Here is a 15286-nt window from a genome sequence, read left to right as displayed (position 1 = left end):
ATGCAGACCCAACAAACATCACAGCTCAAGAAAGGCCCATGGTGCCATCTCTGGAACAATCAGGCCACCACTTTTTGCCAATAGTGAACTTCCAAGCACAGCAGCTTGGCCTCCCCTTTCCCCAGGCAGCAGTCAGAGCTTCATGATCACGTTAAGCTAGTCTAAGTGTGACTGACAGAGAAATGAGTCCTGCATTTCTCAGTGCTCTCCTCTTGTAATCTACTCTCCCTTGAATCAACAGTAGCATTTTTTTTTTGCCAGTAAACCACTTCCTAAAAAAGAGAGGGGAAGAGTGATAACACTGCTAAATTATAACTGGAAATGCAATTTCATCTTCTCTCAAATTAAAGGTTTATGGCTTTTGTAATTTATAATCTTTGTCAGGTGACCTAAGGTTACCAGCCTTAGAAAGATCAGGCTTGTATTTTAGCTTTAAACTTGTATTTACAAAGACCATAGACTATTGGTCTCAGCCTTTGATCAGCACACCACCTTTATGACACAATCCAGGTTTTGTAGGCCAGCACAAGTCTCTGAACAGCTGACACACAGAGCTCAAGTTAATGGAGGCCCTTTCATCATAACACCAACTCCTAGTACCTGTATCACTGCACCAGCATGCCCATGTCAGGGCTAATGAGCTGCAACCACCACCCTGGACACTGCAATTAGACATCTAGACCACATATTGCTAGCAAACCTTACAACAGCCTCCTGCTCACAAGTATATTTATTTTCACAGGAAAGCAAACTGAACAAAGGCCTGGTAGTGCTTTTGCCCATAGAAGAGGAGCCACTCAGTACTGAGAGCAGGGTGGGATGGTACTGAGCTCTGCGGGGGATGAGCCTGTCAAAGGTCCCTCCAACCTATGCTGAACGTGTTGCTGGCAACTTACACTACTTGTACTCAGTTACTGATAGAAGATTAAATTGCAGGCTACCTCAGCAGCAGTCCCACCGCCAGCCCACACTGCAAACATACCCTTCCCACTGCACTTCAAACCAGCATCAGATGGCAGGAACTGCATTATAGGTGGATTTGCTTATTCCATTATACCACACTCCCCCATCCCCAGGTTTAGAACATTCATTTCCTTACCAAGGTCACATGCAATGCTATCCCTTCCAAGCTACCTGGCCCAAAACACAGCTACAGATAACACTCCACCCACCAATAAAACTACATGTATGCAAGGCTAATATACAGACTTCTTTTTACACTCCTGCTGCTGACTCCTCCACCTCATTCACACATATAACTTCTGCCTGAGGTGTTTGTATTACATCATAACATCACCTGCCCCACTTCATCTTCTCACTCACATTGCCAAATAATTGAGTACACTGAGGTCCTTGCCTGGAATGCTATTCTATCATTGAGCCTTTGCTGGTTCTAGTGCAGTGCATCACACTGGGATGGTTCTCGCCAAGGTCCCTGGTGGAAAGCTTTTCTGGGAATGCTTCAGGATTTATATTCCTTTACCTTTCAGTGCTTCTATAAATTGACAATTCCTCTCCCAGAACTTTTGACCTTTACTGTCTTTTGTGACTCTCCTTTTACTTCTTAAAAATCACCGCTCAGTGTCTCATTGCACATCCTCCTACATTTCCTCCTTTCAGTAAATGTTTCTCAACACTTCATCTCAACTTCATTTTGTTATTCAAGGAGGGAGGGGAAGATAGACCTCATAACAGGCATGATTCACTGAAGTGCATGCTCATGAGTCACACCTCTTTCCATTTATCCAGGCTAACGTGTCATTCCCCATCCTTATTCCCAGGTCAGCACAACTTATAGCCTTGGGGGAAAAAAAAAGGAAAAAAACAAACCACCTCAGTTTTTCTCAGGTCTGGGTATCACAGATATTCACTACTATGAAGGGGGAAAAAAAAGATAGAAAACACATACCTGGTCTTTTTAAAATTAAGCCATTTATTGCCTGTTGATAAGAATTAAGACACAATTTGACTATACCTTATAATAAAAGAAATTCCATTATATTCTATGATCTTATCAATGCACATTTAACTTTATTAATAAATCTGTTTCAAACAGTTGTACAAAATGAAGTCACTAGCTCTGTTTTACCACTGTAATGGAGTCTCCATCATGACCCAACACAAAATGCTTCTGCTTCTGCTAAAGTACAGTTCAAGAAACACCCTTCAATTACATAGAAAGTCAGCGTTTTGCGAGAAACAGGATGTATCTGACACACAAAGGAAATATTTATAAAATTTTAATTGGGATGTAAGGTTAAAAAAGCAAGCAAGGAAACACCAACTTCATAACTTTAAATGTATTTTACAATTTCAAAAGCTACAGGACAGCTAAATTAGTTTGACAACCTGCTTTCCATTTTGAAAGCTTAGATTCTTTCGTACAAAATGAAACAATCGGCTTCCATGCCTTCACTAATACCCATTGAAAGCAGACCATGTAAAGCAAGCAGTCATTCAGACTATAGCCTTCTTAAATACACCTCCTCAGGGATCTACTGAGCTCTTCGACCTCTACCTTATCTCAGGCATCACAACTTGCCTGGTTCTTTTCCTAGCCTGTCATCTATAAACTCAGCATTTTACTATCTCTCTTCTCTTCAAATATATCTTATTCTATGAGTCAAACTCTCATTTAATCCTAAATACCTCTTCACTCCTACCACCAGCCACTTACATTTATCATCTGCATAACTACCTAGAAATTAAGCCTTTATATTATTGACAGAATACATGACAACGTAAAGTTTGATCACTGGAAACTGTCAGTAAAACTAAGTGGTATGCTGCTTCTAGAAGTAGAATCAATCAAGTTATTCTCAGCTCCCTCATCCCATCAGACTGCCAAGGCATCTGTTACATCAAGTCCCATTCATAGTCACTGCCTACTATTCATGCATTAGTAGCCCACTTAGCTGAAGCCACCTCTATAAATTCATGTATTTAGATTTGACCAAGAAATCCACATGATGGCTCTCTCACATAACACGGCTTCAATAACAAAGAGCTAAAAAAGTTACATATTTTGTCATCCTCATCCCTCAGCTCTAGAAGAAGCAAAAGTGAAGTTTCGTGCTTCTATATAATATAGCTACACTAAATCCAGATCCAAAATACAATGGATTGATATTTTATCCCCAAGAAACTATTTGTAGTCAGTTTGCAAGGTTTCAGTTTACAACCTAAACCAATGAAGGAACTGAGACTCATTTTGCATGTACAACAGCAGCAGTACAGCCAGTTATCACTGGTCATAGCACAGTATTTCAGAATAAAAGCATTCCAGGTTTCCTTCCTTTAACTAATATATTAAAAAAGTAATTTAGACTATTGATTTTTCCCTGTTCTTGTACTTTTAAAAATCAGTCGACTCAGCAACATTATCTTGAAAAAGTGCAAGCCATACTTAATGTGGTCACAGAGGGCACCCTTGTAAATATGCAAACAAGTTTCACTAAAACTACTTTGTCACCCTCCCAAAGCAGTGTACTGTATGCCTCAAATATGAGAGGAAAACTAAGTACTTCATTGAAGCAACTGCTGTGCAAGTAATCAATAGCTTACTGTAAAAGCTCTTCACACAACTTGGCTGACTAGCAACCCAAGAAGCTGCATTTTGCAAACAAAAACTGTTTCAGTGAATTTTGCAACATCTATCAGCACCACAGAGACAGAATCAGCCTGGGGTCGGGCCACCGCTCATCAGTGTTTGAGAGTCTGTCTTCTTCCCCCCCCATTGGAGCAAGGACCTAAGACAGCAGCACCAACATCAGCGGAGTCCAGTGGGTGGCAGGAGGTGGCAGAGAGCGGCAGCACTGACCCCACACATGCCAGCGGTTCCCATCTGCCGCTAAAACTGCTTTGTAAGCTCCTACCTTCCCGGTTTTTTGTTCCAGGGGGAAAGTTGAGCTGAGTAGGGTTTGTCTACCATCTCTCTTTTGTCTCACAGACTGCGCAGTCTTCTGCGGAATGCACCATCTTGGGTGGAGCATTTGTCTGCCATTTTCCCTTTGTCTCCCTACATGCGGTTGTCTGCAGAGGGTGCCATCTTGGGGGAGGGTTTACTCCAGCATTTTGAGTTTCTCTCTGTTCCCGAAGAGTCTGCGAGATTTCAGCAACTTTGTAACTAGTGACTATTGCTGTTATTTTTTGCCTATTGCTATTTTAATTTTTTTATGAAACTGTTATTTTTTCACTTATATCTACTCGTATTCTTTTCTCCTTATTGGTGGAAAGGGATTGGGTAAACTAAAGGGGAGGTAACTCCTTTTAGTGTCCACCCCTTAAAATTGTCTTAAACCAAGACAAATAGATAAATTTAAAAAATGAAGTTCTCCTTTTTAAAGTATGTGATGGTACACATCACAATTATCTTAAAATATATTTCAAATGCAGTTAAAGTTTCCCCTAATTTACACCTTATTTTTCATTTTTCAGAAGGGTTTAAAAAAGCATTGGTTAAAAAGCCCACATTAGGAGACACTTCAGTCTATTTCTGATTTGACTCAATTCATTAAAGTATCCTGTACAACTGCTCAGCTCCTACAGGAGGCTTCTTACCAGTTCTGACTTGACCACAAAAGAATTCTCTACCCTTTAGTTACTATTAAAAGGCTACACTCCTCTGGTCTGTTTACACGTTTGCAGAATTAAGTCAGAAAAAACCCTGTTTTAAGATAGTGACTTACATCACAAGTTTACTAGACCTCCTTGTCTTCAATAGTGGGGCTAAGGCAACAAAGACTGGATGCATATTGCTACCTCATCAGGAGAGAGCATGGTAATACATTGCAAGGGGATCACAACATTTAGAACAGCCATATAAACCTAGTCCTATACTGGATGCTCCTGCATTCACTTCAGACTGAAGTTAAAGATGTCTGGTTCACAGATGCCTCAGTCAAACACACTGATGGTAAATGGAAGTACAGAGCAATTGCTCTTAACATTCAGACAGGAATGGAAGTAGTAGAAGAAGGAACGGGAAGTGCATAGGTGAGAGAGTTTAAAGTTGTATTGCTGGCAGTAAAGGAAAAAGCAAGGATGGTGTATGTTGATTCTTATGCAGTCTGGGCTGGTGCCACACAGTGGTTGTGTCGGTGGGAAGCATTAGATTGGCAAGTGAATGGAAAAGAGATTTGGCAGAAAGAAGATTGGAAGTGGTTGTTGTTACAGGCTCAATCCCAACAAATCCACATATAGGATGTCAAAGCTCACGGCAGTGATCAAGCCTTATAGACTTATTGGAATAACCAAGTGGATCATCTGACAAAAATTAAAAATATAAAAATCGATCCGTTGGAAGATCCACAACATTGGTATTGATTGGGTGAATGGTTACATTGTAAATTAGGGCATACTGGACAGGAAGCTCTATTTTTTGCAGCACGAAGCAGAGGCTGGCCATTGACCAGGAGGATTTGTAAAGGCCTTCTCACACAATATCCCCAGCGTCAATTGAGACTTGGACAAAATTATCCAGACCTGGCATCGCCTTTACATATCAAAAGTGACAAAACACTCTGGTCCACCTGGCAAATAGATTATATTGGACCTCTGAAGACAACTAATGGTTACAAGTACATACTAACAGGTGTGGAAAGTGGTATCTGGACTGTTAGTTGCCACTAAAAGCAGGCATGCTGATGCCAAAGCTACTATTTCGGGACCCAGTAACTGGTTTTCCAGTCTCCCTGTCCCAGATTATACAAAGACAATGGATCACATTTCACCAGTGTGATGGTACAAGACTGGGCCAAAAGGGAAGGTATCAAATGGGTTTTTTTATACACCTTATTATCCCCAAGCAAATGGGATTGTGGAGCATGCCAATGGTTTGTTGAAACGCTACCTTAGGCCACATGAATCTGGATGGGATAAAAGGTTACCCTCTGTGTTGTATCAGATAAATAACTGATATGGACCAAAGAGTAATCCTGTTTTAAGAGATTTCTTGAGTCCAGTGTCCCTTGAATCAGCTCCAAATGATAAAATTGAAGCCTTTCAGGACAACCTAAAGGTGGGCCAACCAGTCATGGCCAAACTAACCCAAACTGGGATTGTACCTATTACTCTAATGGACACTCAAAGACCATTAGCCTGGGTGGCTACTGACTCTAATGGCCACCAACACAGAATCAGTTCCTGATGAATATTTCCCACATTCTGAACTAAGGAAATTAACCTATCTCACCCAGCACACCTGCCAAGATAGATATTTTACAGAACAATGTCTGGCTGCTCTTATCATTGTATAAGTTTGTTGGTTTAGCCTCTCTAATAACCTTGAACATTCAAGTATATCCTCACCAACCAGAAGATTGTGTGTACATCTGGACATGAAATAAAGATCTGCTTAAGCAGAAGTGGAAAGGACTTTTGACTACTCATACCACTGTGAAAACTACAGCTGGAGACTTCTAAATCCCCTACATACAAATAAAGCCAACTCTGGACACAAAAGAACTGTACTGGACAGTACAGTAAACAGTAAATCCACTACAGATAGATCTGCAACAGAATCAAAGACTCTAAAATGAAATACATTAAATGTTTCTTTTTGTGTCCATTTTCAGAGCAATGTTTCCAATATTGCAGCATAGTTATTTGTTCCTGGATAAGTGAACCATGCTAGCCAATCCTTGCACCCAAGGATTGTAATAGCAAGTATGGCTACATTAATGGTTGGTTTATGGATTTTATTCCAAATTTGAAAAATCAGGTGTAACAGAATGTGTAAACCTGACAAAAAACATTTTATCTAAAAACAAAAGGGTCTCAAAAGGATGGCTGGCTACTCTAGCTTAAGTTGGTCTACATGGTGTTAAGAATCTTGATCGGTATTGTTAAGGTAGTAGATAATTTAAATAGGTTTTACCAAATAAGTTTATTAATAGTGATTATTGCATTTTAATGTCCTCCAAGTTCCTTTCAAAGACTGTTACTGTTAGTTCAATTATTAGATTTGCATCTAAGTTTTCCACAAGCACTGCTTTGAGATGTTTGTGCCTTCTCTCTAGTTGCCACAGAGAATGGAAAAGATTTCTCCCTGAATTTAGCTTGGGAGGCCACACGGAATTTCATGATTGAGAAATCAAATTTGTATTCTATATAGAAGGAAGTCGATGACCAATCTGCTGAACTCTTCCAATCATTGTAACCTAAAGACTGGTTTCATGAACTCTTCCCCCTGGATCCTGGTTTGCATCACATCTTTCTTGCAATTTTTGAGACTTGACAGGTAGGGAATATTCTGATCTACATGAACTGGTAACATCATTAGTAGGATGACTTGTTTGAATTGTCCCCAACTGCAATGGACATTCTGAATTTAATGTTATACCCTGTTGTTGCAATATTATTATTATTAGCTAAATTCTAACTGATTTCTGTAATAACTTTGTATGTTAAAGTGTAATGTATAACTCAGCTAACACTCTTCCAAAGTACATGAATTAAGAAAAATAGTAAAACTGAGGAGATTGAACTATCTCGATATATCTGACGATAACGTACATATATGCAGTGGATGCTTTTATAGCACGGAGGCAAGAGGTACCTGCACTACCACTTCATGAGGTAAAGATGATTGACTGAAGTCAAGGAGTAGAGTGTAGCAGGATGCCCTGCCCTGGATGCTCTGCCATGGAATGTGATCAAGTAAAGGGTGTCACATGCTGGTTTTGGTGTTGAATTATACTAAAACCAGTCTGGCTCAGCAACCAAATCAACATCCTGATAGTAAGGCAAAGATCTAGTGGATAAGCTGCTAAGCTGACCTGGAGACATATGACTGGCAGTCATATCACTTTACACTAGAAAAGTCCAGTCCACTTTCATATGGTCAGGTTCTAAAATATTCCTCCTTGGAGTGTGTGTATGAAGTTTCCTGCCTTGGGAAGGGGACGTCCCCCAAGGATACTCCTTGAGGTTAAGAGAAAGAGACCTGCCCACAAGTGTTGGTATGGGTGAGTTACATCAATCTCTACTTAATAATTGATTCTTTTTGCTAGCTTTAATATAATTGCTTTGATATAGTGCACTATAATATACACTACTAGTAGTTTTAGCTTTTATACCATGTAGTATATAATTCTGTTTAAGATCTTTTGTCTAATCATTTGTCATAATAAATAATTCATTTTATATAAATATATCCGATTTACCATCTTTAATCCTGAGGGGAAAAAAGTTACTTAAATTGTTGACAAAGTCTGGGGCTAAGACTGGATTCAGCCGCACCCTGACTCCTCGCTGAGGAGTTGAGAAAGCAAGGGGGTCCTCTCTGCACCTTGTGGCTCAACAGAAGGGCTTCTCCATTAAACTTCATCTCCACCCACAACAACCTCCTAAAGTTAGAGTGCAGAGAGCACACAAGAATCAGTTGTTGGCATGGCAGCTGTCTCAAATTCAAGAATTGTTACATACCAAAATATCTGATCATATACAGATGTGTTAGGTTTGTATGGCCTGGTTTTTGGTAGCAGGGAGGCCACAGAGGTGGCTTCTGTGAGAAGCTGCTAGAGGCTTCCACCATGTCCAGCATAGCCAATCCCTGATGGCTCTGAAGATGAACATGCCACTGGCCAAGGCCGGGCAAACTAGAGATGATGGTAACACCTCTGTGATAACATATTTAAGAAGAAAATCAAAACAAAGTTTGTGGTGCAGTTTAAATTCCACCTAGAGAAGAGGAAGAGGTGAGAACGTGTGAGGGAAAACAATATGCAGACACCAAGGACAGTGGAGGAGGAGGTGTTCCAGGTGCCAGAGCCCAGATTCCTCTGCAGGCTGTGGTGATGACCATGGTGAAGCAGGTTGTCCTCCTGTGGCCCATGGGGGTCCAGGGGGATGCAGAGATCCACCTGCAGCCCGTGGGGGAGGTGCTCCAGCTAGAGCAGGTGGATGCCTGGAGGAGGCTGTGATCCAGTGGGAGACCTGGTAGAGAGAGGAGGCCCCTGCTTCCGGCTGGAGCAGCCTGTCCTTGGAGGACTGCACCCCATGGAAGAGTGACCCATGCCGCAGCAGTTTTGGGAAGACTGTTTGCCCGTGGGAGGGACTCACATTGCAGCAGTTTTGGGAGGACTGCTGCTCACGAGATTGGAACCATGTTGGAAAAGTTCATGGAGAACTGTCTCCCATGGGAGGGACCCCACGGTCTCACAGGGGAAGGACTCCTTTCCCTGAGCAGTGGAAGATCTCGGGTGACCAACTGACCAAACCCCCACGCCCTGTCTCCCTGCACTGTCAGTGGGAAGGAGGGAGGGCTTGGGTGAAGAAAAGATGTTTTTAAGGGCTTATTTTACTTCTCATTATCCTCCTCTGATTTTGTTAGTAATAAATTCACTTTGTACTTCTAAGTTGAGCCTGTTTTGCCCTTGGAGTGTTTTCTCCTGGTCCTTATCTCAACTCACGAACCCTTCGTTAATTTTTTTTCTCTCCTGTCCAGCTGTGGCAGGGGAGGCTGAGTGAGTGGCTTTCATGGGTGCCTGGCATTTGGCCAGTGTCAATCCACAATGGAATCCCTTTCCTAAACTGAAAGCAAACTTTGAAACTGGTTTCTTAGGAGCAAGGAAAGCCTTGAATTTAAGGGAAAAATTAAATGTGAGAAGCATGAAAACTGATCTAAAACAAACAATGAAAAAATTTGTTAGGTCAACCCAATTTAAACTTTTCTATTAAAAAGACTCTTTGTTTTTAAAACTATGATAGGAAGTGATTTACAATTCATTTTCTCCTTAAAAAAACTTTAAAAATTCTAATGCTGACCAAAAGTTAAAGCATGTTATTAAGGGCGTTGTCCAAATGCCTCTTAACCAGTGAGAAGCTTGGGGCATCGACCACCTCTGTAGGAAGCCTGTCCCAGTGTTTGACCACCCTCTCAGTAAAGAAATGCTTCCTCAGGTCCAGTCTGAACTTCCCCTGGCACAGCTGTGAACCATTCCCATGCATCTTGTCACTAGATCCCAGGGAGAAGAGGTCAATACCTCCCTCTCCACTTCCCCTTCTCAGGAAGCTGTAGAGAGCCATGAGGTCACCCCTCAACCTCCTTTTCTCCAAACCAGACAAACCCAGAGCCCTCAGCTGCTCCTTATAGGACATTCCTTCCAGTCCTTTCACCAGCTTTGTTGCCCTCCTCTGGGGGCAATTTAAGGACCTTCACATCCTCCTTACATTGTGAGGCCCGGAAGAGTACCAGAGGGAAAGCTGCACCAATGCTAAATACAGCAGGAACAATGTCCCATATCTGTTTGAAGCATTTGGGCAGTGCCCTTAACAATACAACTGACATGTTTCATATCACCAGCTTCCACTCTTTTTGTGCAGCCTTCCAAAATAGGTCCATATAAAGTAAACAAACAAACATAAAATTTTCAAACCCAACCAAAATATTTTCAGTAGTAGGTATAGCATTTTAGAATGCAGTTAAGGAGTACAGAGGCAGCAGCCAATACTTCAGTTGTATTTATGCATATTTTCTTTCTCCACATTGACCCTTGCCAACATTACTCCCCTTTTGAAGCTATAAAAAAATAACTTTTTTGTTTTTTCATTCACAACTACTCATTGAGGCCTATTCCACTGCTTGAAAACAAGCAAAGCCAAGCCCACATCGGCTGTCCTAGAAAAGATTGCATCCATTTTTATCATCCCTTGGCTTTATTTTCACAGTGAATTCCTAGTTTAAATGTAATCAACTAAGAGATATCTCCCTATGTGCACTCCTGCCATTCCTCATTGCTTGCAAAGAGTATCAAGTGCAAACAAAAGGAAAAAAAAGTCTCAGCACGGCCAATCAAACTAAAAAGGTCCTACTTTTGGTTTTGCCAGTCCTGAGGAACCACCGATGCACCTCAGACCTTTCAAAAAAAGGAGAGAAAGCCAAGACATTAAACTTATTAAAAAGTTAATTTAAAAAATACCCTTAAGAACTAAGAAAAAGTTTAAAAAAACCCCAAACAAACAAACAAAAAGATACACAAAAAACCCACTCATCTAAAGTTGAACTCCACCTAGGCAGAAGGGAAGGGCGCTTAATCTAGGAACAGCAAGAGCTTCCCTTCAGAAAGTAGAAGGCAAGTCTGCAGGCTGCCCGCGAAGTGAAATCCGCTGCGGACAAGGCCGACGGAGAGCCCAGCACCCTCCGACCCCGAGCCGCAGCACCGAGACCAGGGATGCCGCTATAACTCGGCACGGCTCAGCCCCACATGGCGCCGCGAAGAAAAGGCAAGCAGCTGCCGCAGTCAAGGCACCGCCAGAGGACGGTCCGGCCCAGCACAGGGCAGGACAGAAGGACCAGCCGCGGGGAGCTGCCGTCACGCCCTACCCCGATTATCGAGCCGGCAGTGAGAAGCGATAATGTCTTTTGTCCGGTTTCCCCTTTCGGTGGGGGGTAGAAAACCGATGAGAACATAAACGTTAAAATGAGAACTAAGTGTCCAGTCGCCGCCTCCAGCGCGAGGCACCGCCGCACAGCAATGCGCATAGCGATGCGTACAGTAATGCGTCCAGGCCGCACAAAGTGCAAGCGCAGCACCCCCGGCGAAAGTTTCCTGGGGAAGCCATAAACCCCTTCCCCACAGAGCCGCCACCACCCCAATGGGGCCTGTTGCGGGTGGGGGTAGCAGCTCACACACACGCGGCAAGGCAAGGCAACTCCTCTCCCCTCCCTCCCCCCCCCCGCCTTGCCGTGGTGGAGTACCAACCTCCAGTGCCCTTTAAACAGAGGTAGGAAGGAATTAACCAGGGGCACTAGCCCGCAGAGGAGGAAGAACAGTGGAAGGCGGCGGTCGCTTCGTGCGGGAGCAGCAGCAGCGGAAGTGGGGAGGGAAGTATTGTTTCAGAAGAAGAAAAAGCAGCGATTTTCTCCTCACCTCGCCGTTGTCACGCAGGGGCTCATCCTAAAGTAATCCGTGAGCCCCTCCGCGCCTGAGATGCGGCTGCTCCCCACCGTCACATCCACTTCTCCCCCCACCCCCCCCCCCCTCCCCCTAGCGGTGGGGCCTGAGCAAATCGCGCCTCCACCCTCTGGCTCGCCGCCGCCCTAGAAATGCCTTTGTTTGCAGCTTTCCCCGCACCGCACGCCCGCTCCTGGGGGCCCGCACCCTCTTTTAATTCTTTATTTTGGACCGAGGCGCATCCCGCCCTCTTCCCCCGTCGTCCGCCTTCTGCTGATTCATTTCAACCAGCGGTTCTGAAGGGGGGAGGGGGGAAGCGGAGGCATCTCCTTGCTATTGTGGCTCGGGGTTTGGTGATGACCCGGATTGCCAAATGTGGGGAGCTGGGAGGAAGCAGAGCCAAACGGGATTAAGCACTCTGGATTACATGGAGCGGGCACGACGTGTCGGAAAAGTTAAAGGAACACGCAAGGGGCAGCGTGACCAACCCTCCTGTCAGAGACCGAGCCGGCCGTTGGCGGCAAGCGCCGTAGATACGTCACGAAGCAGAGCGAAGGAGTTATTTCGTGTTCTGGATCTGAGGAGGAGGAGAGTGGTAGAGGAAGTTCCTCGGCCCGAGTTACAGCCTGAGAGTGAAGGCCGTACCGTGGGGTGGGGGGGAGGGAGTCGCACGCGCCAAGGAGGTGGGGTGGCTCTGGCCGCCGGGCCTCGCAGCAAGAGGCGGCTCCCCGGATAACAGGCGGGTGACGCGTCAGGGGGAGACCCACGGCTGAGGAGACTAGCAACGCCCTACCCAGGTGGCCGTGGCCCAGCTCCGTAACGCGGTCCCGGCCGGTAACTCACCGACTTGCAGGACATTATCGACATAGCCGCCATCTAGCAGAACGATGCCCCGGCGAAAAGGCAGGCGGTTCTCGTCGACGGCAGCGATGTCCGCGCCCCCACCGGGCGCGGTACCGGCGGCGGCCCCCCCGGGGGCGGTGGCGAGATCCTCGGCGCCGGTGTTGAAGGAGGAGTACATGCAGATTTCCCTCTCGCTGCGGGGGAAAGACCAGTAGACAATCCTGCGTTGCACCGGCTCTGGGATCCTTTCGAACTGTTCTTCCACCTGCTGGAAAGGCCACTTCTCCGCCACCTTGCGAGCCGCGATGTCCAGCAAGGACTCGGGGCTCTGGGTCTTGCCGAGCGGTAGCAGCCCCAGAGCGGCAGCGGCAGCAGCTACAGTAGCAGTTGCGGAGGAGGGTCCGGCGCAGAGCGCCCCACTGCTGAGGCCCATACCGCCCGCCCGTTGGCCTGGCCTACACCCCGAGCCATAGCCAGGTCTACAACAGAGGCGCTTAGCAGGGAAAGGGAGTTGACCACGCTCCGCCATGATCGCACCGCTTCTAAGCGGATAGCGGAAGTGGATATACCCTATAAACAGCACCAGGAAGGCCGCGAGCCACCCCTGGGTCACGCCCCCTCTTCCTTTACATGGCCGCAAGGGGCGGTGCCGGCTGCTCGCCCACTGTGGGGGGCGGAGTCTTATGCAAATCGACGCCATAAACGTAAATAGAATGGCCCGAGAAAAGCTTGATCCCTGCGTGGGTGGGGGACGGTGTGCGCGCTCCTGGCGCAGAGACGTTGTGCCGATGTATTGGTCGCCTTCTTCTCCCCCGACGTCACGCGTGCAAGTGTGAGAGCACTTTACGTGCCTGGCGGGAAAGGGGACTGTGGCTGGTGGCGCCCCTCTCTGACACCATGTAAGGAATGGAATGTGGGGGTGGGGCCGTCGCGGTCTCAACCCGGTCACCTCCGCTAGGAAAACCGGCGGGGGTGGGTTAGAACTCTGTTCCGCAGCCGGAAAATATAGAAACGGCTGAGGCAGCCACTCGTCCGCAAAATGGTGGGGGCTAGCCTGCCTCTAGCGCCTTTCCTGGGGGAACAGAGCGACGCCCGCCTTTCGCCGGAGCTCCGCGGGAGTTGAGGGCTGCTGGGATGCAGCAGAGGCGCCTCGGAGGGTAGGTAGAAGGTGCTTATGGGCGGCTCCATGTGGGGTCAAGTGGCCTGGCCTGGGCTCCCGCCTCAGAGGCGGGATGAAATGGGCGAAGCTGGGGTGTTGTTGTCGGGGTCCTGCTCTTCTAGGGCAAGATCTGGGGTGGCTGAACCCACGCGTTCCTACAACAAGTCCTTGAGGCGGCTCAGTGAGGCACGACCTAAATTTCCGTTTTATTGGAGACACTACGGCCGTTGGGCCGCAGGGTGGGCTCCCGTCCCGTGGGGTGCCCGACGTGTGCTGGCTCGCTGGTCGTGCGCGCGCGCTGTGGTCGTGTTCGTGTGTGGGCTGGTTGTAGCCCGGTACGAGCTCCACGCAGCCGACTCGCTTCACAGGTCCGGCTTGGAACCGCTCTGGTAGCCCAAGATGAAGGGCTCCGTGACATGACCCGCGGTGAGTAAATTGAACGCTACTAACGCGTTGTGTTTGCCTTGGTGTCGAAAATGTCTGTTTAAAGGCTGGTGTTGGCCATCTATCCCGGTTAATTTTTTTGCAAGCAGTGTGGTGTATAATGCTCGCAGTTGCTGCAGAGCGTGAAGTGACAAGTATTCTTTTTATTTTTCAGGATTCATTAAAAAACAGCGATATATGGGATCGTACCGACTCCTTAAATTAAATGGCCTTCCTGAAAAAAACCAAAACTGATTACGCACAGTAGCAGGCTGAGAATATAAGACTCCTGCGTAGCAACTTGCAGTTGAAAACACTTATTCATCTTGCTTGAATTTAACAATGAACAGCACTTGATAGTATACGATACAGAAGCCGTGATTTGAGTGCCTAGTTACTTCATTCACGTAGACTAGTTTACCCAGGTAGACTACATTTTCTATGATGTAATGCAAGTGTTCATCTGGGAAATGCATAGTTGGGAGATGGCTCCATTAGGGAAATCAGCGAAAGAATGTCCAGTGTCAGATGTAAAATCTAAGAAGTACAAATAACATCAAGTTGACTTGAAACTTGATATCTACTTTTTATTTTCACCAAAACCTGAGACTACACCAATAGTTTATTCTTTTAACAGGTGATTAAAGAGCTTTGTAGAAACTGAGTTTTCCATTAAAACTGGATGGGAAATTCAGTGAACTGTAAGATTTGCAGACTGGTTTTTAAAAAAAGATCAGCAGAAAGCCTGAAGATGGTTTAAAATATGCAAGTATTTGCTTTTTTGCATACTACTAAGCTCATAGACAGTGGCATTGATTTGTCATTTCATAGGTAGAGGATCTTTTTACATCTAGGTAAAGAACTTTTTCTGCTGTCAGTTGCTTATACTAAGAAAATGGCTAATTGTTTTTATGCAAGGAGTTTAAACTGCAGACTACATACAGGGACCCAACTGTGTTCTGCA

General features: G+C 45.5%; 1 protein-coding gene across 1 annotated transcript in view; it reads right to left on the bottom strand.

Annotated features, from left to right (window-relative positions):
* Window positions 1-13269, bottom strand: part of LOC116437343 (zinc finger SWIM domain-containing protein 6-like) — a 405850-nt gene extending 392581 nt beyond the window's left edge. The window contains exon 1 of the mRNA XM_032095013.1: window positions 12741-13269. Coding sequence (XP_031950904.1) covers window positions 12741-13269 — 529 coding nt within the window. The remainder of the gene's footprint in view (window positions 1-12740) is intronic.
* Between the last annotated feature and the right edge of the window lie 2017 nt (window positions 13270-15286).

The sequence above is a fragment of the Corvus moneduloides genome, chromosome W (genome assembly GCF_009650955.1).
Source record: "Corvus moneduloides isolate bCorMon1 chromosome W, bCorMon1.pri, whole genome shotgun sequence".
Lineage (NCBI taxonomy): Eukaryota > Metazoa > Chordata > Aves > Passeriformes > Corvidae > Corvus > Corvus moneduloides.
Note: the sequence above shows the minus strand (reverse complement) of the source record. Positions and strands in the feature narration are given on the sequence as shown.